This window comes from Accipiter gentilis, chromosome 10 (genome assembly GCF_929443795.1).
Source record: "Accipiter gentilis chromosome 10, bAccGen1.1, whole genome shotgun sequence".
Classification (NCBI taxonomy): Eukaryota; Metazoa; Chordata; class Aves; order Accipitriformes; family Accipitridae; genus Astur; species Astur gentilis.
The window spans coordinates 39931400-39955913 of NC_064889.1; the positions used below are offsets into that span (position 1 = coordinate 39931400).

At 44.9% G+C, this 24514-nt stretch overlaps 1 protein-coding gene across 3 annotated transcripts in view; it reads right to left on the reverse strand.

Annotated features, from left to right (window-relative positions):
- Positions 1–24514, reverse strand: part of RPTOR (regulatory associated protein of MTOR complex 1) — a 200657-nt gene that overhangs the window by 12260 nt on the left and 163883 nt on the right. For 2 of the 3 annotated variants that reach the window (XM_049813115.1, XM_049813117.1), the window contains exons 24-28: positions 22929–23039; positions 14238–14343; positions 11805–11919; positions 11177–11301; positions 9791–9895 (exon numbers count right to left, since the gene is read on the reverse strand). In XM_049813115.1, coding sequence (XP_049669072.1) covers positions 9791–9895; positions 11177–11301; positions 11805–11919; positions 14238–14343; positions 22929–23039 — 562 coding nt within the window. Of the gene's footprint in view, positions 1–5660; positions 5709–9790; positions 9896–11176; positions 11302–11804; positions 11920–14237; positions 14344–22928; positions 23040–24514 lie in introns of all 3 variants that reach the window. The other variant, XM_049813116.1, reaches the window with a different exon arrangement.

The following is a 24514-nucleotide window of genomic DNA, read 5'->3' on the forward strand; positions in this document are numbered from 1 at the left end:
AGAGCTGTACACCAATTATCTCCTGCTTTTTATGCTGCAAAGGCTGCCCAACCCCAAATCTACTGGTTTTCCAGGGAGACTCTTATTCATATATTAAAAACACAAACAGAAAACCCCAGGAGCGCTACATGAGGGAACCGGACAAGAACTCCATTTTTTGTGTTTGTTTTCATCTGCTCGGGCAGGGCTCTCCCTTCAGCAGAGGCAGAAGCAGGATCCTTGCCTTGCAGAGCAGCGGTTCACCCTCTCATCTGTGCCAAACCGAGACTCTGGTGCTGAGAAGTATTTTATAACCACATGCAAGCCAGAGTCGGAAAGCACTCTGCAATGCATCAGGACTGCAGGCTCCTGCTCCAAGCCATTCGCAGTCGCCTTCGGTGGGATTCCTGTATTTCCACTCCACAACTTGCTTGTCCAGAAGGTACAAATGTGAGTTTGTCTCGATTTACTGCTAGGAATTAGCCCCAACAGCAAATTAAACCTACCCCAACATGCGCTTTGTCACCAAAGGTCCCCAAGTACTTTTCACCAGAGCAAACACCTTTACAGGGCACAAAGGGAACAAGAGAGGCATCCTACAAACACCGAGTTTTCTTCAAAGATGATGAAATGACCTTGTTTTGCACAGACTCAAATAAAACATTTTGCCCATCTTCCCCTTCCTAAATATCACATCCAAGCTGTTTCCTGATCTTGCTGCATACCACTGAGAAGATTACTGATGTTTATTGACAGTCCGTCATCTTACCGCAGGAAATTCGGGACTCTCAGCTAAGCTGAGAGCTTGTATCTTTATCTTGCGAGTCAAATTGATTGTTACTTCAGATTGCCTGGCAGCTCGGAGGGCTGCTAGAGATCGGAGGCAAACAAGCAGGCAGTGATTTAGATGATAAACATCACTGAAGTGTTTCCATTTGTCATCTTGTTTATGGCCCATGTGACAAGATAAACCTGGCAGGCTGAGATAGATACCGCCATTACCATCACTGATGGAGTTAAGTAGGCAATGTGCTCTTAGGCAGTTTTAAAGCTCCCAATTTTCCAGTTACATTCCCCAGTTTGAAGACAATGTTTTTCTTCAGTCTGATCGGTAGCAAGTCCCCAGCCTGCTGTGGTTCCAGGTGTCTTTTCTGCGGAAGGGGATAGAGCCAGTGAATTCGGAGTGATGGCTGGCGGTTTTGGTGCTTATCTTGGTGCATCTGTCAGGAATTTAAGCACTGAGTATATTCAGTGACGCCATCTAGAAGGCTAGGGAAAGTTTCACTGAGGGACGAAGCTCCAGAGGGGTTTCCCTTTATATAAAATGGCACAGACATCTCCCATGAGAGATGACCAGGTAGAAAGGACAAGGGGTCACCCCAAACCAGGAGCTGACAGAGAGCCCATAGGGGGAAAGAAAGGAGGGAGACGATGTTGGTGTATGTTGTGCTCTTCCAAGCAGCCAACGCAGCTCCTGCCTTTCTTATAAAACTTAAATAGTCCATATAAATGATAACCTCTACCCTCTGGAAGAGGCAAGGGCAGCATTTTGATCATCCCATAACAAGGCATCTTCCCTTTCTTTCATCAGCCGCCTTCTTCTCTCAAGAAAATACAAAATACCATTTTTGCTGCTTCTGATGCACGGCGCTCGCGGGTGGACTAGGCAGTCTCAGAGTACGGTTTGCTCATATTGCACCACACAACGCAGGCATCAGAAATCACAGAATATTTGCATAAAAGCCGCAGCCGAGGAGAACTGCTGGCACCTTCCCGCTGGGAGATGGAGCCGGCTCCATCTGCAGCCCGGAACGGTGGCAGGTCCTGGCTGCAGAGGTTGTGCCTGTGCCGAGCACCAGTCCCGGATCAGGGGGGTCCGTCCGCTCCCGCTGCAGCCTAGGCGATGCCCTGATAAAGAAGTGGGTGAAGGAAAGGGAGGAAGGGGACCCCAGGATGCGACTGGAAATGCTAAACCAGAAATCAAATGTGCCTGAAAAGAAGAAAAGCCTCTGTACATAAATGTAAGTTGTTCACAAGCATGTAACAGGGAAGGAAAGCTTCCTCCGAGTGTGAAATGTTAAATTCAAAGACGACACAGTACGAAATGAGACATAAATAGTCAAACCACTTCTGTGTACGAGCAAACGTTTTCACGGTGGAAATGATAACAGTATTGGCTCACGTTTGTATGTTAAATTCCTAGTACTTTGGGATGAGACGCAAACGTGGGACTTAATACTAATTATCATTTCCTTTTTAATTAACAGAGGTCCTTCTCCAGGATGTTACAACTGAGACTGCAGTTCACCTGCTGGGTTTTGGCTTGCACATTTGGCACCTAAGATGCTTCTTAGCCTCATTCTAGCAGAGAGGTAACATACTCTGCAAACCCATGCAATCGCAGCTCCTTGCCTGAGCCATGCAGCCAGGTTTTGCGTTACCTGCCACCCCGTGTCCGAGCTCCCACCTACGTACAGAAACGGAGTAAAGACGGGCAGTGCCGTGACACCAATGCAACCATCTGATAAAGGCCAGTAGTGAAACCATGGCACTCTGAGAAGCCAATGAATTGCAGAAACAGGCATTCTAGCAATACATTTCTTTTAATGCATCATTAGTTAAGATTACAGTTTTCCCATAAGGAATGTTATATTCTCAGATAATGAGCAACAAATCTTCCACAGCTCAGGAAAATAAATTTTTAAAGGTTTGTGGTTTTTTTTATCGTTTGGAGTTTTTTTGGTGTTGGGTGGTTTGGTTTTTTTTGAGTCTTTTAACACTAGTACTTGCAGTTCTGTATGATGTGAGTTTATATACAAGGCAACACACATCAACAGCCGTTCTTGAAGCTGTAACTTTCTATGGCTGTTCCCTCAGGATTCCCCCTGAGCAACAGATATTTGTCTGGATGGGATAGTTCCTCGTGTAAATTTCAACAAATAACACTGGTGTTGAAAGCGGCTGCATTCTGAGTGTCTGTACTTATTTTTAATGTCACTGGAATGTGGCCAACCTGTACTTGGTGTTTCAATGAAATCAGGAATACCTACATAGAACACAATATAAAAGCATCTCAGATTCTGACTGATGATTTTTTAATCAGGGGCCTTCCTAGTTGAGCAATGAGGTGCATCACTGTTTTAATTTCCAGGAAGCAGTGGGAGGGTGGTATGACCTCACTCATCATTAATCTCTACAACATCCTTTCAAAACGTATCACTCTTTGGATGCCAAGGACTATGCGCAGCAAGGGAGAAGAGTAGCTGTGATGCTGAGAATCCAATTAAAAGAACACAAACCCCTGGAGCTGCAACTTCTCCAATTATTTTATTGCCATGAAAAAATCTGACCAGAAATAAGGTTCTTCTCCCTAACTTCTTATTCCTAAAGGACAAGATACCAAACCCCAGGGAGATGTGGAGATAAGAATGACTCTACTTTTCTCTCTCCTTGTTCTCCAGTATAAGCTCTGTTTGAGTGTGATCGATTTGATCAGCTCCTTTTGCAGGTTAGAGCCTTCCCTCTGCCAAGGCTCCTCTCTGTCGCAGGCTGCCCCAGGCAGCTCAAGAGCCCTGCAGCTCCCCATGAAACTTCCCTTCCAGTAAGCTGCTAAATTTCTAAGAACGCTGCCTCTCCACCCTCTCCCATCTGGATTGCTGACTGACTGCCAGAAGAGTCAGCAGTATTCAAAGCAGAGCAGAGCCTCCAGAGGGCAAGGTCCTGTTTTGCTGCAGAGCAGGTATTTGACATCTTTCACTTTGTTTCAGAAGCCCCAGGAGAGCAGGAAGGAAGCAGGGAACTGGCAAGTATGTGCTTATTTTTTCTTGCTTGGCATCAGTAGAAATTTTCTCAAGGTAAGACAGATTATGGCTGTTTACATATCAGCACCAACAACCCCCATGAGGCAGCGATGGATAGAGGTGGGCACAGGTCAGATATATGTTCTCTCATTAACACAGTCTCCTTCTTTGTATCGCACATTCAGTTATGCCGACAGGAGGTAATGCAGCGGTGTGCTGGGACACCCCGAAAGAGCTCTGATGGAGCAGGAGATGAAGCAGCCTGGGCAGAAGGTCACTCTAACGTGTCTCAAGACTCCTGCTAGCTCAGCTGCCTTCACAATGCTTACTTTGCTCTGTGCTCACACGAACTTTAGGGATTCCCAGGCTGACTTGCACGGTGACCTGATATGACCTGGACCATTAAGCCACTGGTCTTTCTCTAATTTACCACTGATCTGCAATACAGCAGTGCCCGGTAATTCCTCCCTAAAACCAGCACCCAGTGATGCAAGAATAAAGAGATAGTCCCCTATATTTCTTTCAGTAAAAATTCCTCACAGAAGCCTAGGCAATGAGAACAGATTTTCTGTGCTTCAGTGACAAAACTAGTATATTTAACCTAAATATCGCTGATGTATTTTGCTGTCAAGCAAATAGCTAACCTCATACATTTTTAAGACTTCTTCAGTGGGAGAGAAGAAATCCTTTTGCTGCATTTTCACTGGGAGAACACCTGGCCAGAAAATGCTGGTGAATGCATTTTATTGATTCACAGTTATTTGCATGCTTGGGACAGAGTGCAATTGCTTGGCATCAGCAGTATTGATCCAGCAAGGGAGTGGCTGGTATTTCCTTAAACTGTTCAGATACCTGGTTTACTGAGCAGGGAATTCCCTGCAACCAAGTCTTGCTAATTTTGCCCTTTCCATTTGCCAGTGGATTTTTGAGTGAAATGCAGAGCCAGGCAGCTAACAGGAACACATCAGCTTCACTAATTTCTATCCCAGTGCTCTGTCTCTGAACAGTGAGAGAGAGATTTGCAAAGACCTCAAGCGAAAGAGCTCTGAATCACACACCACTGCAATCATCTTTGTCCTATTAATCATTACAGACACATTCAGCTCTTATCAGTCAACAAATATTAATAATTGATGAATAATCCAAGATGACTACGTCAACATTAACATCCATGGATGTGCATACACACAAAGATGCCCTGACACATTAGCCATCTGTTTCCCCTGAAGACCTCGGCAGCAGAGGAGGGGGCCAGGCAGACATTGCACAGTCCTGGCTTCTACAGATGGAGGCTGGGGAGTTTATTTACCTTCCTTCCACGTGAAAGAAGGGAATTTGTAAAATTTATTAGGCACAGCCTTGCCAGAAGTCCACTATTCTAAGCCTCCTGGGAAAGATTCATCAGCTTCTCCTTTTCACATGATCTTTATAGCAAAAGTGTATTACAAATAAGCCCCAGTAAAATCCACAGTAGCTTAACAGTGGTTCACGTTTGGAACCTGCCATTCAAACCCTTTTGTCCAGAGATGCTTTAAAATCTTCCCGGAACAGAGAGACTTGTACATCCCACCCACGCCTCCTCTCACTGCCGAAAGCTCAGAGAGTATGACATGAAGATGCCCTTTTTCTCAGCGGTTGGCTACGCTTACCTAGGGACCGCAGACACCCTCCCTGCATTTCTCACGGCTGTTACGGACACAGACACAAGGCAAGGAATGGGCGAGGTAGAAGCAGCAAAGCTTTCCAGGAACCACAAGGACACAGCAGTCATTCAAACAATGCCAAAAAACCAACCAACCAACCAGTCAACCAACCCGAAGCCAGACAAGGAGGTCCTTCCCACCCCAGCTGATCATAGGTAACAGGAAAGAAAGCACTCACCTCCCTGTTTACTTCTGTCAAGATAGATTGAAACCCTTCGGGCCAGACCTGTGAGAAGACAGGGATTAAGGGGTTGATGCTAAGGGTAGGTTGGTCAGCCAGAGCAAAAATAAATCTTAAAAAAGGATTAGAAAAAGCAACTCAAATTAAAGGAAAGAACGTAAAAGAGAAGCAGAAGCACCAAAAGCAGCACATGCCTCCATCCAGAGAGCAGGCACTAGTTCAATCACAGCATTCCCTGGGAAGCCATCAACGGTGGCGCTTGTCATGTGTGAAGTGAGTATTCTGGCTGGCTGACAACAGCACAGATTTGACATTTCTTCTTGAACAAGGAGACTATCCTTTGCATGATCTGGTCCCTGTTCTGAAGTAAAATGCATCAGGAAGTGACAGACAGAAATCCAAATAACTCATGGCATCTGTACAAATCAAATGAAGCACAGAACACCAGGCTTCTGCCATGGAAGGTCTGGGCTCCCCGCAGCGAGTGTCGCTGTACTGGGGCTCCTCTGCCCCACACTTTGGTGACAGACAGCTAACCAGCACACAGAAAGCGCGAACAATTTATGGGTGCTCCATCATGGGTGCCGTTTCAACAACTCTTAAATGGGCAGCTAGCCTCAGACACAGACTAGTTTCTAGCCACTGTAAACCCCCAGGCAATAAAAGAGCACGGCAGCAAATGGGGAAGTGAGAGGCACCTTGGGGCAACCCTAGAAAATCTTGCACAGGGAGCTCCGGGTGTTCAGGAAGGGACCTGGCTGAGCCCTTCAGCCCTTGCCCTTTAGAAGCAATATACTGGTTCTCTTTGCTGGACTGGAGAGGGGAAAACAATGCAGGCATCTGCAGAGAGCACACAAGGAGCTGGGGAGGGAACAGCTGAGCAGACGCCGTTTGGTAATTGTGGAGCAGCTGGTTACACTTCTGTATTTTTCCAAATTCCAGAACTGTACTGCTTTCAAGGGCAAAACCATTCTGACCAGGGGATCGTAGCTTGTTTCCCTTTGTCACAAAGAAACAATACAAAACATGTCAGATTTTTGGCCACTTTTCGTAAGAGAGAGCCTGAGGGCAGCGTGACCCAGCCGGTGGCTCTAAACCGAGCTCTCGTGCAGGCACCAGGTGATGGGTCTCTGTGCTGCTCTGCAAGCTCATGCTACTCGCACAACCCGCAGCCTTCAAAGATCCTTTTCTACAGAAATTGCCAGAATTCCCAAAGTCTCCTGCTGTGAAATCACAGCTTCAGAGCACATCAGATTTATGTTCTTCCTATGCTGCTCAATAAAAAATGCTTAGTTTTTCCTACACCTTTTGAAACATTAAGCTATTAGCAACAGGTGTTTTGGCTTTTTCTCAGCCTCCTCCATCTCTCATGTTGAGGATTCCCAGTCACTGCCTTACACTAGAGCACCTGGTACCAACGCTGCTTAAAATACCCTGATTTTGATTGGAAGAGACTTTCTTGGTGCATCACGAGTGCAGATCTAAACAAGACCAAAATGAAAAAATCCTATACAGGAAAAAGAGGGTGCCCACATAGTAGTTTGCCAGTGTTTAAATGAAGACTCACCTACCCTGAGTCTCAAGTCAACTATTAAGTGCAATGAACCGGGGCCAAGTTTAACACACTAACTTGGCTGTATTAGCTCATTTCTCTTACCTCACGCTGGACACCACAAACAACTCCTTTACAGAGTGCCAAAGTTTAAGTTCTGTGCCTCACTCTGGTCTGCTCCCCCCTCTCAGGCAGCTCCTGAGCATGTTATTGTTGACCTCCCATTACTTGGACAACGTGGGGATGCTTTCCAACCCTCCAAAGGATATATTTAGGTATTGCATATTCCTCTCTCCTTTTGTAAGTGGGAAAACTTAGAAAAGCCTAGAAAAGTCAGTATTCTGGTTGCTGTCAAGGCGACTGTTAAATTCAGAGATGAGTATAATATGGGGAAAAAGGTGGGAGAGGAGAGAAGGAAATCAATAGTAGGAGCAAACAAACTCCAGTAAAACTCCTGAGCTCTGCAGCTTCAAAGATACATCTTCAGTTTTATGAGCCAGTGCTGGACCACAGCTATACTGTTGGCAGCAAAAGATAACTGTTGAAGAGAGTCTCATTTCCAAGGGGACTTGATCCGCATAGCTCTTTTGAAGTGACTACATTTATTTCTCTCTGCACAAAGAAATCTGTCCTTCTCTTCCTCCAAACTGAATTCTATTGTTCCAAAGGTGCAACAGGACCCAGACTTCCTAAGACCATAAGGGAAAGAAAAGGGCAAACCCCCACAGTCTTAAAGAGACCAGACTTAAAAGTTTCAACACTCCTGTTTTGGCAAAATCTGCCCTTGCCTCAGCTCTTAACCTATTCTGCAATGCCAAACATTGATGCTTACAATCCTTTCTGCTGTATTAAAGGCCTGTAAGAGAGTAAGGTACAATCAGCAAATGCTATGCCTTGCTAAGGCGCACATGGAAAGTAAGGCAGGAAAATGGAATTAGCCTGAAGGAGTTCAGTCGACAGTTGTCAGCATCCTCCCCGAACACGACTGATGCGGCAAGAAGCCAAGGATCCGAGCAGCCTGGGGGAATTCCCAGTTGTTTGGGTGAGTCTGTTACCAGCACCAAGGAAGCAAGATCCTGAATCCAGGGATGGTAAACATTAACCAACATCTTTCAGGAAAGCTGGTGTTGACAAGAAATACAGACCAACCAAATGACACTACAAAGGGCAACTTGAGATGACTACTGGACAATTTCCATCTAAGGAGATTCAGCCTTTCACCACTTGGTGTGGTACCACTGTTTTCCTCCTGCTTTTAATGACATCTCTGAAAGAGCAGGGTTTGACCATGGCAGTTTTCACAGTAGGCTGCAAACTTCCAGCAGGTTATAATCAGTTTTGTGCACATACCGCAGCGAGGCACAGAGCCTAAAGTTACCTCAAATACAGTTCTTCTTTCCTGTAACACCAGGGACAAACCATGAGGTGTTAAGGAAAACACAACAGATACGAGCTCAACAAGGCAGCACTAGTAAAATCCAATGAATAGCTAAAAGAGCCGTGTAATAGCTAAAAGAGCTGTGTCAGGCTCCTGTGATGAACTGAATAAGCTCAGAAATGAGAACTGTCAGATTTTAAGGTCAGGATGAATTATGATGGTCATCTCATCTGACCTCCTGCATAGCACAAGCCAGGGAGCCTCACCCAGCAATTCCTGCATCAATCCCACAAGTGCTGATTGAACTACCGCACATTTCGGGAAACTTGTACCATTGATGAAAAATATTTAAGTGACAGAGAATCACCATTAGAGCATTAGGGCGTTACCAGGTCTTGGAAGGACGAAACGTCCACCACCTCTAATGTCCTAAAACAGACTCCAGGGTTACTCAAACTGGTCTTCTGGCTTCATCCTGTGTATGGCTGGATGCCAGTGCTCCTTTTTACATCTTTTTCTATCCAACTTCTCTAACATTTAAAGCAGGTCAATGTCTAATTGTGCTGTCCTTCTGCACTGTCAGATTTAGATTGCATATCCTCTTGCCACCTCCTGACCCACAACAAACAGCGAAGAGTAAGCGCCAAAATTTGAGCTCAGGCTAAAGGAGGTCACAGGTGCAACATGCAAAGCTGTGCAAAGGCTGAGCAGCCCATCAGAAGGAAAGAGGCAATACGTGAGCTACTATCCCACCCAAAGGGGAAGAATAATCTCCTGCCACGACAAGCATGGAGCAGGGCAGTGCCCAGTTCCACCGTTGTTCTACAGTTCTCTCCTTAAGAACACAGTTAAGAGGAACACTTGGGCAAGCCAGGTGCTGTGAAGCTTGTGCATGGTAAGGACTTTGTACCCCTCTGCTCCCCAGCAAGAGGCTGCTCTGGTTGTTCTTTGGTGTGGGTGTGTGAGGTTGCTGGTTTGGGCTTTTGGTTGTGTTGGTTTGTTTTGCGAGAACTGGAAAAGTAATTCCTCACCAAGGCCTGGCAAAAGGTCATTCCAGAAGGCAGAGACTGTTGAACAAGGATGTTACCAATGGCTGAAGTTGAGAAACCCATTTTAGGCTCCCCATCCCTAGAAAAAAACCCTACCATCACAAATTATCTTTACCCACTCCTCCAACAAAACTTAGTGGGAACACACCTCGTGTAGTTGGCAGCATGTCTGACAGCCCCTGCCAGGCAGTGACCATCTCTGGGTTCTTTTCCAGGTCTGCAAAGTTCTTCCAGACTCTGATGGCACCATCATCTTGAGGAACACAGCAAAAGAAAACACAATGCAATGTCACTGCTGATGCAACTCTCATAATTACTTGTGCACAACAAAGGAAGAAGAGAAGCAGCAGCGTAGTCATACAAACTCCAAAACTGAGAATGTCACTTGAACTTAATCCTTTTTATTAGAGTTGTTTTTCCTCTCTAATCTTACATCCATGAAACCTAAAGCATTGTTCTACTGGGAACTGTTCTGGAAAATCTTTTCTCCTTCCCTTGAATAACACCTGACCATTAGATGTCACTCCATTTCTTTGACCCATTAATTTTCTCTAGGATTTATCTCTGTCCTCCTTGCTATTGGTGCTGAGAGCCACAAAAGCATGCTACTAAATACAAAATACAGCCCCACAGAAGCAGCTGAATCAAAACCCAGCCCATCAGCAGCAAATCTTTCAAGCACATCATGTATTTTTTCAATTTGTTCCCCATCTGTGAAACTTTTGTGCTAAGAATCAATAAATTGAAAGGAAAATGTCTTAAAGGCCCTCTCAGCTCCTCTTCCACCTCTCCTAATTATACCCTACCTGTACCTTTCAGCATGAAGTTTGAAAAGCTATTGAAAACACTTAGACTGACAGGTTAAGAATGGTTCCTTGGAAGAGAAGCAGATCTTACTCACAGCTTTACAGACCAATGAATGGGAAAGAGCTCTTCATGTCACCTTACGTGATGCAACAGGGCATTCTAGGGAACTGTTTCCCCTGGGTGAGATATGTGGACTAGAGAGAAACTCAGAACTGTTTGAGAAGTTTTGTGCTTAAAATAAGCCCTGCCTGCTCTAGACTTAAATCAGCACAAGTAACAGAATTTGATTTCTTATACTTTGGTTGCAGCATGATTTCTTTTTCAGCTCTGGACAGCAGCTTTTTAACCAAATAAAATCAAGTTGCCTGAGGTATTGTATAGGAGGAGGTTACCATGAACTTGCAATGATGAAGACTCGGAATGATGTAACAAATAAAGCTGTGATGAGAAGTGGTTTCAGCAAGCACTTGTTAGTCATTTGAAAATTTTTGCAGCACCTACTTAAGCAGTTAAAAGATTTCAGTACTGCCATAAACAACTTTCAGGTTTGGTCCTGGAAATGCCTCCTCAGCTAACAACAGGCAGGCAAGCCACAGGGGAAGGGAAGGGACAGCTTAGGCCAAATTCATAAAGGGGAGAGCAAGAGGTCCAGAACAGCTCACAAGGACTTGAATTCTGCAAAGGCCTGCCAGTCCTGCCCTCATATGTGGGAAAATGTGTTATTTACCTGTAGCAGTCAGCAGCAAGGAGCAGTCCTGTCCATTCAGGTACTCCATTGCTGTGATCCTGGTGTATCGAGGGTTCCCGTTGTGGAAATAGTCCAGCTTTTCCCCTTTCTCCCAGTCCCAAAAACTGGGGGAGGAAAAAATATCAAGTCAGTTCTTAGTTCTCTGTGCAAGTGTAAAGAGATCTACTCATTACACTGAAACTAAAAATTATATACATTCGATACCAATTCAATTTGTTCTTCTCCTTTGGTATTCAGCATCATTTTATTAATAATGTATGTCAACCTTCTGTGAAAGAAATAGGATAAAAGCCTGATTGTAAGTAACTATTATAAATCTGTCAGGACTCACTTGCAGCCCTCCATCCCAGCACCTCCTGTAGAAAAGGACTCGGTGCAATGCTTACAACTATGGCACTGAACTCTGGGAGGACTCTGCCCCATCTCCCTATCCTGAAAGAGGGAAGGATGGCCACAGAGGGGAGTAGGGAAAAGAAAAGGAACAACATACAGCAGTGCCACCCCATGATAATCCATACATGCTCTTTGATGTGCTGCCCTGAACCCGTCCGCGCGTGCTGCACGGCGGCAGGGCAGCGGCACTTTAGAGACCCGGGGAAACTCTTACCAGATGCTGTCTTTGTCGGCTACGGCAATGCAGGGCGTGAACGGGTGGAACTTCACCACGGAGGGGACGCCCGGGTTCCTGTTGAGGAAGATCTGATCATCCAGCCGGGAAATACCTGCAGGGGGATAGAAGGCAGCCACAGCTCAGTGCCTGGGAACATCCCGCCCGAGGGACAAGGCTCGGACCCCCCCAAGCTTCCCGGTGCCATGTGTCACCACTCTCCTCCTCCTTCTTCCCAGATCCCAGTTATCTGACAGCCCCGACTCCTCCATGCTGATTGTCATGCGTCTTAAGGTACAAACTAAAAAGTGCGATGACAGATCAGGGGGTCCTTGACTTTGGTAACTGAAGAGAACATAGCAAGCAAGCACAACCAAGCCCAGAGAAATACTGGTTTGACAGAAAAATCAACATTATTTTTTCAAAATAAAGAAATGAAAACTTTTTTTTTTCCAACTTAAAATACAGCATTTCATTTTAGCTTGTGGATTATTTATTTAACCTTCCATTTCAGTTCTTTTAAATTTTAGGTTAATTTGGAAATGAAAAATGTATTTTCCATGGAGACATTAAAATGATGGTTAAAGACCTTTCCCATCTTTTCTTTCAAACAGTTTGCTGTTCACAAACAGTTTTGGTACCCCTGACACTGCAATTTTTTGGCACAGTATGAATTCATCACACAAAACCATAAGCCCAGGAGACGTTTACTGATTTCTAGTTTGTTTTAGAATGCATCCATTTAATCTGATTTTCATTAAAAGATTGTAAGTCTATTTTAATTCTTTTTAATATTTCACATTTTCATTTTTTTTTTAATAAACACTGGCATTTTAGTCACACGGGTCAAGCAACCAAATAGGAACACTGTCTAGAAAAAGATTTAACTTCTTCAGACAAGCATGAAAAATCCCCTCCTTTGTATTCAGAAAGATCTCCCAAGCCATCTCCTGGGCTCCAGTTTAATTTCTGTATTAGTCTGGTTTATGATATTCTGCAGTTTCATGACATCAAGCTACCCATTGTACTGACTCGAGTCCAGCAAACCTCTAGACAATGAGGTACATGCAGGAGGCTGAGCCTTGGGCAGTTCTTCGTTCAGCAAGTTATTTCCAACTCCGCGTGCCTCAGCGAGCATCCCCGGAGAGGAACACCACCCACCCGTACGGCTCTGCCCCGGGAATGGTGCCAGGAGGATGCCACAAGACGAGCTCCCATAAATGCCACTCCCCAGCCTCTACTGTTCAAGGCTGGAATAATTTAAGTATGCAAATTCCTGAGGAAACTTCATCGGGCTCCAATATATTCGAATAAATTCCTACGCTAAAAGAATTCTAGCCCAACCGCTGCCTTGCAGAGGCATAAAGAGTCATAAATAAAAGCAGTATCAGCTTTCTGGAGAGTACACACTAATGAAACGTGAACCTGAGGCACGTTAGAGGGAAACGTCTAAGCAGCACACATAAAGCCATACATACAAGTATTAAAAATATAATGGGATGTAACGGGTAAGCAATCATTTACAGACTTCAGCGGAGTGGGGAACGTGAAAGACATCACTGAGATGTCTTCTGAGCATGCGGAGGACACATCCAGCAGCTCGGCAGGGCTGGTTTGCCACGACCGGCTGTCCAAACGGCATCTGACACACGTCAGACACTGCCTGAGCCTTCTTAGCCAGACTGCAGCTCTGAAGTTCATCCTGCAATATTCTGCCTTCTATCCATTTAAAAACATAACCTACAGTACCCATCCAAAATTTACAGGACAGGGAGGAAAAGCCCAAATGGTAAATCAATAACATCTGGTAAGGGCCTCTGAATTATCGATTTCATGCTGACTGCTCCGGCTCTCGCGGAGCAGATCTCGCTGTGATCGGGTACGTGGCTGAAGAGCTCAGCTGCTGCCCGACATCCGAGAGAGCCCGGGAGCCAACACTTGCATTGAAAATCGGATGCTCTGTCAATTCTTGTAAGTGAGGAAACCTGCTTTGGTGGCAAGCTCTCTCCTCCTTCAAAGAAGTCATTACTCTTAGGCTCCTCCACGCCTGTGCTGGACTCGACAGGTTAGCCAGCCCGACGCTACGCTCTGGTTGAGCGCTCCACTTGTGACCGACCACATCATTTTCTAACACGGCGCTGTAGTTAAGTTTTCAAAGGGGAAGGCAGATGTTTGACATTGTATGTGGTCACTCTCCTGACCTGGCAAACAAAACCAGCAGCTGAGAACAGAAGGGTGCGTGACGATTAGTGGAACACCCTACAGCAGCATCACCTCGCCTGCACACGGGAGAGAGCACAGGCGCCTTTCCAATTTGAGGGTCAGCATGGGGTCGTTATTAATTGGGGTTTTACAGTTCAGCACCCTGACTAAGCGCAGTGTGCGGAGCTCGAGGAAGCTGCCTGCGGCATGGGCAAGAGGAAAATCACTCACCCTTCTGGATGATCTTCTGGGCTTGCTTCCTGACACGAGCATTGCGCAGAAACCGCCACTCTCTCTCCTTGCGAATCTGGCTCTCCAAGTCATGTTCTTCTGGGATCTTTCAGTACATCAACATATTCACAACACAAAACAACAGTAACCATCAAAACTCCACGAATTACCTTTGTAACACACGCTCATACACATGCACATTAGACTAAGCCATAAATTCTTTAGGGTCTCCAGCTTCAGGCAGTAAACAGAGGAGCTCATGGGACCTTATGTTATTAAATACTTGAGCGTCTTTCTGATCTAAATCTTCCCCATCATCTGTAATCTCTTGCCCTTTCCTTTTATTGTCCTATATTTTGTTTTAAGTCATAGGCATTTCTCCAAAGTGAATGACACGGGGTTTCTGAAAAGCCACGCACATTCAAATCACCCGTCACTGTGACGCACGTGACGGGTTGGTAAGGAACCTCTTTCTACTGTACACACAGTCACCGTAACTCCTTTCCTCCCTAAACAATGCAAGTCTGATTTTGGTGCAATACAGATTACTCTGCTTAACACTTTTCAGCTGAAAAGCATCACATAGCAGTCTTGAGATTAAAGAGAGAACATGGCTTTGATACCGAAAGCTCAGAACACATTAAAATCTTGCTTTCATTGCTAATAGATTACTGCAGGCCAAAAAAGGCATTACTTTTTTTTTCAGATCCCTGAGACGCTCAAGTTACAAACATCACATTTACTAGTAACAGCAACCATTTCAGTTTCCCATACCAGAACTGGTTGCAAGAAAATGATGCCCCCATGTCCTCTTGGTTTGATTACATACAAACTTCCACCTGAAATTGGAGAGAGGCCCTGGAGCACTCTACAGCCGCTCTGATCTATTTTCTTACATTTATTCACACCACATAGCCTCCAGGCTTCAGCATACTCCATGGCTTTCCTGCAAAATCTGTCCTCTAGCCAGAAGGCCAGTTTGGGATTCTGCACCAGCGCTACTGGCAGCTCCTGCTAGGGACCTGAGAAGTCAAGGTGCTGCTCCTAATGATGGGGAGAGACCACAGGTATTCCTACCCTTAGTCAAAGTACCGGATCAGAAGGAATAAACTCGTATGATCTCATCCCCCAAACCACTGCAGGAGTTAGGTATGTGTCTTTTATTTAATGCTTTAAGAGTTACCCAAGACTAGTAACATTACTGCTCTAGAAACATTCCTGGGTCAGTTGAAGGGCTGAGCTACAGGACTCTAGTCTAGCTTCTTTTAGTGATGGCTATTCCAAAAGGAGTAACTCTTGGAGAAGGCAGACGTAAAAGACAAAGTCCTTTCACTCCTCCTCCATTCCCCACAAACACACACTTTTTTCCCCTGAATAAGAAAGCACTTAAATTGTCTGTCACTATTATACAAACTATCTTCAAAATGCACGATACTTTGGAAAACAACTATTACTGAGCTGAATTTCTGCTTCTTTAAAATAAATAAGAAACCCACTCTCCACCTTTCCTCCTGCAAAAAAAAAAAAAAAAGAACACTACTATTTCAATTTTTCAAGAACACAACATCTATTAGAAAGGCAATGACAAATGACCAATAATGTAAAGCAATAAACAAACCGAAGACAAAATACATCAAAGGAGATTTGAGAGCAGCGAGATTACACCTACACCTTAATGAAAATCCAGCTTCCCTGGGAATAAATTAAAGACCTAAAAGGCCAGGGGAAGAGAAGGGAATGAGCAGAATGGTAAATTCTCCTACAGGCACCCAGCGGCTTTCACAGTTTAAGACTAAGAAATACACAGTTATGCAGTTGAGCAAAGCACTCTTTATTCGAGCAGATAAAGAATATCAGTTTAAAGGAGTTGCTGGGCTTTTCAGGTCTGAAGAAAAATAACTCTTCCTAGTAGGCTGAGCAGGCAGTTGTTTTTATCATCCGATATCTGTAATAAAGATTCCTCCTATAACGAGATCTCTCCGGGTATGGTCCCTAGACACTATAGCATCAGTAGACTGCGTATGGCAAGACAAGCCTCAGACACAGCTGGAAGTACGCTTAGTGCGAGTGACTGTAGGATGAAATACTCTGACAAGAGGGAGACTGTGCAGGCTCCCCGTCAACAGGAACAGTGATGCAAAAAGGCACGTAACGCAGGCCAGGATAGTCACACCGAGCTCATCGAGACCAGCGAACCCCCCCCATGCTACCCAGTGACTGCCCATCCTCCCAAGCTCACTAGGACAGCTTCTGCCTCAGCCACTGCTGAACACCAGCGAACGGGGTTTGGTGGCAGTAGTGGTCTTTCCATTCAAAAACCCCCTTGCCTGGTGTGTCCTGCCTACCACCTGCAAGCGGAGGAGCAGATGGCAAAAGGGACTGAGCAAGAAACCGAGACAGAAGTATCGCCAGCGCCTATAGCTTGTCACCGATGGGATGACAAATCTCTGGGGAAGTTCTGGCAGGCTGGCTTGTGAGAAATCTCCAATACTGCTTGTTAAGTTTAAACTGCACATATTGATTGCTTTGGAGACAATAAACTGCCAATGTCCGACCATCAAAGGTTCAACCACTAACAACCCAAAGCCCCCACGCACCTGAGATCCTTTCAGAAACGTAAGTGAAGACCTGTATGACGAATGCAGCAAGAGCACAAGATTTTATTGCAAAACAAGTACAACTCCTCTTCCCCAACAACACCAAAACACTTATTTTTGAAAATGCACGTACAGATCCTTTGAAAACTGTGTGCAATAACGTGCTGCTTGTGCGATACCACCGACCCATCAGTGGACGTCCCCAAGAGGCTGCAGTGTGCAGGCCAAGCCCTCCGATGGGAGTGTGTGTTCACGGACAGCAGGCTACTGCAGTGTGCTTTCCCGAGGTGCAGAAGGATGCGGGTGCTTGTCTCTATCCACTTGTGCTGGTTCCTGCACCTCCTCCTTTCTAGGCTGCCGGCAGGCAGGGCCCAGCTCCATCCCATGAGTATTCACACACACAGTGCATGTCCTTGGTCCTCACTGAAACCTTGTCTTCTTTTTGCACAATCTCTGGAGCACATTTACTCTCCTTTCAACTGTAGCGTTCTGCTGCATCCTTGAGCCCTGCATTCATTTGCAGGTCCTTAAAAAAGGAATTAACATGGTTATTATAATTTCCTTAGGCAGAGAGTAAAGGCATCTTTATAGCCCACTACTTAAGGCTTTCCTCTCTACTGTCCAGGCAGAACTGACAATGACAAAATCCTTCTATATCTTGTTAGATGTAATCTCTGATTGCTTTGACCATTCTGGAGACAATGCTTGTGCTGGGTGAATAACTCATCTGTGCTCTGCCAGGTCAGCAAAAATGATTCTTCATAGAAACCAAACATCCCCTGCCTCTGCTACCACACACAGCCCCTGCAGACACCCTGAACTGCAGGGCAGGGCAGTAGTCAAAGCTGACTCAGTAGACGTATCAGGAAAACATTAGGGAGAGATTATTTCACTACCTCAGATCCCCAATACATCAGTGAGATCCAATGCATGAGTGAGGCATCAACTGATGAGGGGAGAGAAAGGCCCTGCCTAGATTTTCCTGCATGGAATCCTACTTAAACAGTTGCTTTTTGTTTCAGTTCCCGTGTTTGCATCTGCACTGCTGGTGTGCTGCTTGACCGTGACAAACCTAAAAGCTGGACACAACCCCCAGCAAAAGCCTTTCCTCCCCCAGGACAGCAAAGAACGGATGATGTCTTTACCTGGCCCGTTCCACTTTTGGTGCCTGGGCATCTTCCTGCAGCACCTGCAATTCACGTATGCTCTATGGCAGCCTCTGCCTCCACGATCATCTGTTTGCCATCTTTGTCTTCCTCTTCGTCCTCTGACAAGGTGAACAAAGGGGAGTCCCAGATGCTCACCCAAAGGATCGCTATGTTGTGAAGGGGTTATATCCATGCATCACTTTACAATGCAATCCAGCTCCTTGCAGTAGAATGTTAAGGGCATGTGTTAAAGTCTTGGCTTTGGTACAGTCGACTCAAACAACCATATTCTCTGTGCCAAAGGCTCTGCAGACGGTGAATGTCATCACCTTGGAACTGGTAAGGGAGGTTCCTGCAAAGATGCTTCCGCCAGGATCTGTGTGTGTCCAATAACTTCCCCCAGGTCCAGCTGGGATCACAGCTGAAAATGGCCAAAATATACTCGCTAAGCAATATACTTACTCTAGGTGGCTCCACTTCTGGTCCACACTCTGGGTCTCACCAGTCCCAATGTTATCATTAAGCTGATTGATGCTGGATGGAATTCGGTGAGCAGGCAAGTTAAGAAGAGAAAGTAACGGGGCCTGAGCCTGCATAGAAAGAAACCTGGCACAATACTGCAGGAAGGTCACGGAGCTTTGAGAGAATTAAAATGGCAAGAATAATGCAGAAAAAAATCCCTGTGGGTCCTTCTAAAGTGTTATTGGAGAGTAAACATACAAGATCCTTAATGAAATAAACTGTTGAACTCAACTTACCCTTAAAAATCATTGCAAACAACTGTAACCTAGCAGAGATGCTCTTATACCAGTTCAGTTAAGCGTGACGCAGGCAATTAGCATACTTTTGCTAAACAGGCAAGGTTTGACTGACCGAGCCCTTAGACCATCACTGTAGCGAGCAGAAAGAGTCAGAGCATGCAGGCAGAATGCAGTCCTTTCCTCCCATGCCCATCTGCCTGCAGGACAGAGCTGTATGGATGATCTTGTCAGGAGGGAGTAATAATCTATGAAAATATGAACCCCCCAGAACACATCACGAGGGAGCTTCTGGTGACAAACAAGCACAGGAGTACGTTGGAATGTGTGTGTAGCAGAGAGCCATGACCTCTAGCCTAGCTGCTGCTGGCTGGAAAAACAGAAATTATTATTCAAAAGAACTATTTAGGCTCGTCATTCATGTCTTTGTCTCCCTCCCAGCCAGCTTCCATTTAAGCATCAGAAAGTCATTTTAGTAAAAAAACGCCTGGTTTTGGCTGTTGCTCAGCTATCCTCCAAGCAAAGCTCCCAGAGGAACGTGGGAGTCACAAACAGTGCTACACGATGAGGATCACGACATGCCACCGATTCCTAACATCTCTGAGCTTCCACTCACACTGAAACCAATTACAATTCTGAAACCTCCCTCCCAAGCAATGTCATTCAAAAGCCAACTAAGTTTTTCTTCTTTAACACTTTGTCTCTCCCTCTCGACATGGAAGTCAGGGTTTGGAAGGGAGCAGGGAAGATTCAGCAGACTGCTCCAGTAGTAAATACAGTTTTTCCACGGTTAATGTTACTGCAGCAATCGCACGGAAGGCTCGCTTCTCTACCAGGACTTTGAACAACGGCCAAGACACAGTGCTGAAGTTAAGGCAGGGATTTATCAGGAAGGATTTCTTATGTAATTCTCACCTTCCAGGATCCTTACCAGCTCCTGCCTGCATGTTCTGCCAGTTCTGGAAATAACAGATGCTGGCTCCCGCTCTCCTTGACTCAGGGCTTCCTGACAGCTGGCAACAAGGCTTTCCTGTGCCTCTCAGTCCAAGACCGCCTGTGGTTAGCAGAACAGCCTTTTGCCCCAGAGTTTTCAGGAAGAGGAAAGACTTTTGTAGAGATCAGAGCTAGAGTAGGTATCTGTTTTTCCTGGCACACTGAGAATTCACAATGCAGTATTTTCTTTCTCCATTTATTTGATTAGATAATCAATAAATCAACTTCGGTATGATGGTTTGAAACTGAGTCAGTGATTTACACTGGAAATTAATCCCTCAATCTTTCCAGTGAAAGCATTCTCAGAGCAAGGTCTATGAAGCAAAACTAAATTCATAAATTAAATATGACTAAGATGCACTCACAGTCATTTTATGTTTATTCATTACAGGAATAGTTGTCTTGTCTTTCCCTGTTTATGATGGTGGGCAGCATCTCCAAATGAAGCGTCGGAATTAAACACCAATATCATCTTTTTCCATCAGTACTAGGTAGACTTTACTCTGCCTTTTTCATGAGGCTGAAGCTCCCAAAAGACAGCAGCCACCAGCCAGGGCTGTTTGTTCCTTGTTCCTGCTGGAACAGCAATGCTAGGAAAGAAGCACTCTAGAAACTCAGCCAACACCCGAGTTACTGGATGGCCAGTCCTGCCTGATTACACAAGCAGCAATCAAGAAACGCCCAAGAAAGTTCCCACAGAGAGACTTCTTTCTGTCCCTTGCACACACACCACCCACTCTCATTATGAAGCTACATATAATTCCCTGTTAGGACAGGATAACACACAAGTCTTCCTGCAGAAACCCTCTACTGGCCTTTTAAAGCTACTTTACAGAAGTAATAGGGAAATCAATTCTCTTCCTTGTTTTATTAAAAAAAACACAGAATTTGTTTTGCTCAAACTTTAACTAAAACATTGCTGTTGAGGACAGTCCGTGCTCAGAAAGCCCAACCCCAGCCAGTGAGTACTTCCAAACAAAAACACTTAGAAAGCTATTAAAAGACCACTGCTGTCACGCACGCTACTACTCCTGTTACACTAGTAAAAGCTGAAGACACAGACCACTGCACGTGTGGTGTGCACAGGGGTGTAGTCTGCAGCACCTTAATTCTCATGGTGAGACACTGAACACTCTGGGACTCACTGGGGTGCAGGGAAGCCCTCAACTTCAATCAGTCTCCCTCCCTGGCTTCTATAAGTTAGTACGGGAATGCTCCACAGTTTTTATTTCCTCCCCTAAAGTAATTTTCTCTATTTTATGCACACGAAGTAGTAAACCCATACACACACACACACACATATACTCCCCATCTACTCATTGAACCTGCCTTTGATTGGCTGTCTACCATGATTTATTTTATTAATAAAGACACCCCTCTTCCCTGGGAAGAGCTTTCCTTAAAAAGTAGACAAATGTTTTTAATAAGAACTAAGAGATGGAACAACATCCACCTCCTCCTCCTCCTCTTGTACTCTCTCCTGGACTTGAATCAAGACACCAAAACTCATCTTGATAAGAGAAAACCCTGGTTTAAAGCTTGACCAAGCAACCAAGTCCCACAGGCCAGATGCATGTCCTAATGAATTATTCTGCTAATGATATCAGAAGAAAGTTAATTTCACTAGCAGCTGAGGAAGTGTCAGGCAATCACTTTACCATCTAGTCTTTCCTCCTGGTGATTCTCTAAAGAAATCAAAGCTACACAGAAACCGGCTGCCATGTAACTACTTTTCTGATATCCTTAAACTTGGGGGCAATTACCTCACCTCATCACCAATCAATTTAACATGCCTAAAAAGTGTAAGGAGCAGTGACAGACGGCTCAGTGGCAATTCTTGGATGAGACAGCACATAAAACGTACAGTTTCTTCATTATTAAGATTTAAATATCAGTGGTTGGATACAAACATCCATTGTGGAATTGCTCAGGTAACGGCATTAATACAGACTGTGCATTATTATTCACAGAAATTGCAATACCTCCAAGAAATTAAGCTGAAAGTTCTGTCACACTTTGTGCTGCTTGACTCCCAAGGCACCTGGAGACTTGCCTTATCGTGTTTGCTTATAATAAGGTGAGATTTACTGCTTGTTTTGATTTCATACTTAAAATTGAAACCTGATCTTTGGCTAAAAGATTCTGGGAATTCAAGAGTTTCTCTTTCCAGTCACTGATGATCTTTGCCCATCTCTTAAGAGCAATGTTTTGGTTTTTTCCTAGAACAAGGCTCAGGTGTCTCTCTCACTTCACATAGAGCCAACTTAGTTACCAGAACACATTCACTTCTAAAAAGATCTCAGTGGAAATTTGTTATTACCACCCTCATTCTTTGCCATAATAGAACTTTTTTTTTTTTTAACTTTAAAAAACAACAATGATGCTTCCAAAGTTTACCCCAGGTAGTCATGTGGATGTCCAGTCACTACCACTTTCTCCTTTTTAAGTTAAAGGCATCTATACAGAGTGCCTGTAAGCAGAGCACAGCTCTGAAGTCACACTGGAGTACGGAGTCAAGCCTAACTTCAAGTGGAGGGTATATTCTGCTGCCACTGGGATTATGTGGTCTTCACCCACGGCAGCAGCTTCCACCATTTCTCTGCTTGTTTTAGCATCACCACAGCCAGAAAATTCAGCTAGAATGTCAGTAAGAAACAGCATCTCTCCTCCTCCACCCTCTCACAGCTCTTTCTGGAATAAAAGACCCTCCTTATTCCATTTTTTTTAAATGAAAAAAAAAATATCAATATTTACTATAATGCAATTTTCAATTTACACACAAGCACAACATTTACAATGAAAGAACTCTGCAACACAACCTGAAACTGTGCAAAACAGGTGGATCCAGACCAACTATAGAACCTTCCCTCAGTTTTACATTCTTTCTTGAATATGCTCCATGGGGTGCAAGGCTCTTGTTCTGGGCTCTTTCCCTAGTAATACACCGCTGTCCCATCTGTAACTCTTCTGCTCCCTCTGATGATTTCTTCCCTCTTACTTTACCAGCACAGTGGTCACACAGCTCCACAGAGCAGCATGATGCAAGTAAGTCCATTCGTTTCCCTCCCCAGACTAAAGGAAAAGGAAGGGAAAAAGAATAGGGAAAGCCACTAGCCTATACTCAGGACACAACCACTTTTCAAGAGCTGCAGTGCCATGATTCAGAAAGCATGCACAGAGATAACAAATAATTACCTTCATGACTGGCTGAGCAAAATACTTCGCACTCCAATCACAAAACCCGGTCTGCACTGTGGCTGAAATGAAACTTTTGTGTCCAACGGTATCATCAGCATCGTCAGTAGTCTGTCCAGAAAGAGAACAGGATGTTAACCCATGTCCCTCCCATTCACGTGGGCAAGATGCATACGCAGTAATACCCAGATTGCCTTCAACACATCACCGGGCAGAAAAAAGCTCAAACACATTGCCAAGGATATGAAATTTTTACATCTAGCTTTAAGATCACTGTCATTACATTAACCCTTTGGAAGTGCGCAAATTCCCTCATCTGCACAGCACAAGACATAATCAGGCTACCATATGAATCAGGGCTGAAGCACCAGTGTATCATCACAGTGAAGTCCCAGGATGAGTTTTCTCACGGTCTCCCAAGCATCTGGCATGAGAAACAGTGGAGCAGTGAAGATGATTCAGGATAAAACACAGCCAGACACAGCTTCATGTTAAGGGCATATACAGATTGAATATCTGTTACAAAGCACAAGACATCCAAAAAGAAAACGGAAAGACCACTCCATCCACTGAGGTGTCAGCCATATTTTCAGAAATATGATCCAGGCTAGTGCTGCCATGCCCATGAGAAGTGAAGGTGTTCCTTCTAAGGCTTCACCATTTTTTTTCTAGTAACCACACAGAAGAATTGACTCTCCACCTCTGGAACCTTCTGTGAGATCACTCATTAAAGAAAGGCAGAAATGCCAATTTAAGTGAAGAGCAGTTATTTCTCAGTAGTCAGACCACGCAAAAGCTGAGCTGTCCACTTGTCCTGTGGACTGCAATGCACACAGCCCGCTGCTTCAGATGGGAGAATCCTTCCCTTTTATAGTACCAGGATGGAGAAAAGGAGGGTCACTGTCCTCCCTCCATCACACTTTGTGGATTAGTACAGGCAGCAGAGCACACCTGCTGCCTTTTCAGTTTCCTCCCATCCACAGAGCCAGCACCAGGAAAAAATCCTGGAAATGCGCTGAAGTAGAGGGAGAGGTAGGCACAAAACTATTGCCAGATAGCCGACTCCTGAAGAACTCTGACCATTTGTAAGTAATAGTCTCTATCTTCAAGTGATGGGCACAAGCACCGTGCTTGGACTCAACCATATTCATCCAACGTGACTCATCTAAAGTCATCTGAAGGTGACATTCAGAATCCTTTGTGCATACTAAGATCTGACTGATTGCTCTACTTGGCACCACATCAGTCCTTCATGCTTCTGTAAATGGAAAAATGCCCAGTACCTGATGATTATCTTTAGAATGCTAAAATGTATGCAAAACCCTTGCTGGATTGCTTGCATGCCAAAAAGAGGAGTCACGGCTGTTCTTCCCAGAGGTCCTCACAGCTCTCAACTGATCAGTGCTCTTCCAGCAGGGTGACCTGTAATGAGCTTTGGTCCTTCCTTCTAATAGTCTGGGCTCACATTCTCCCTTGTGCATAGTGAAGAGGGGCTGCCAAGCGTGGAGTGGGTACAGGCTGCTGGAAAGGTGAATATTCTGGTGCAGAAGCACCTCACAGTCTCTCGAGAGGAATGCCAGTTTGTA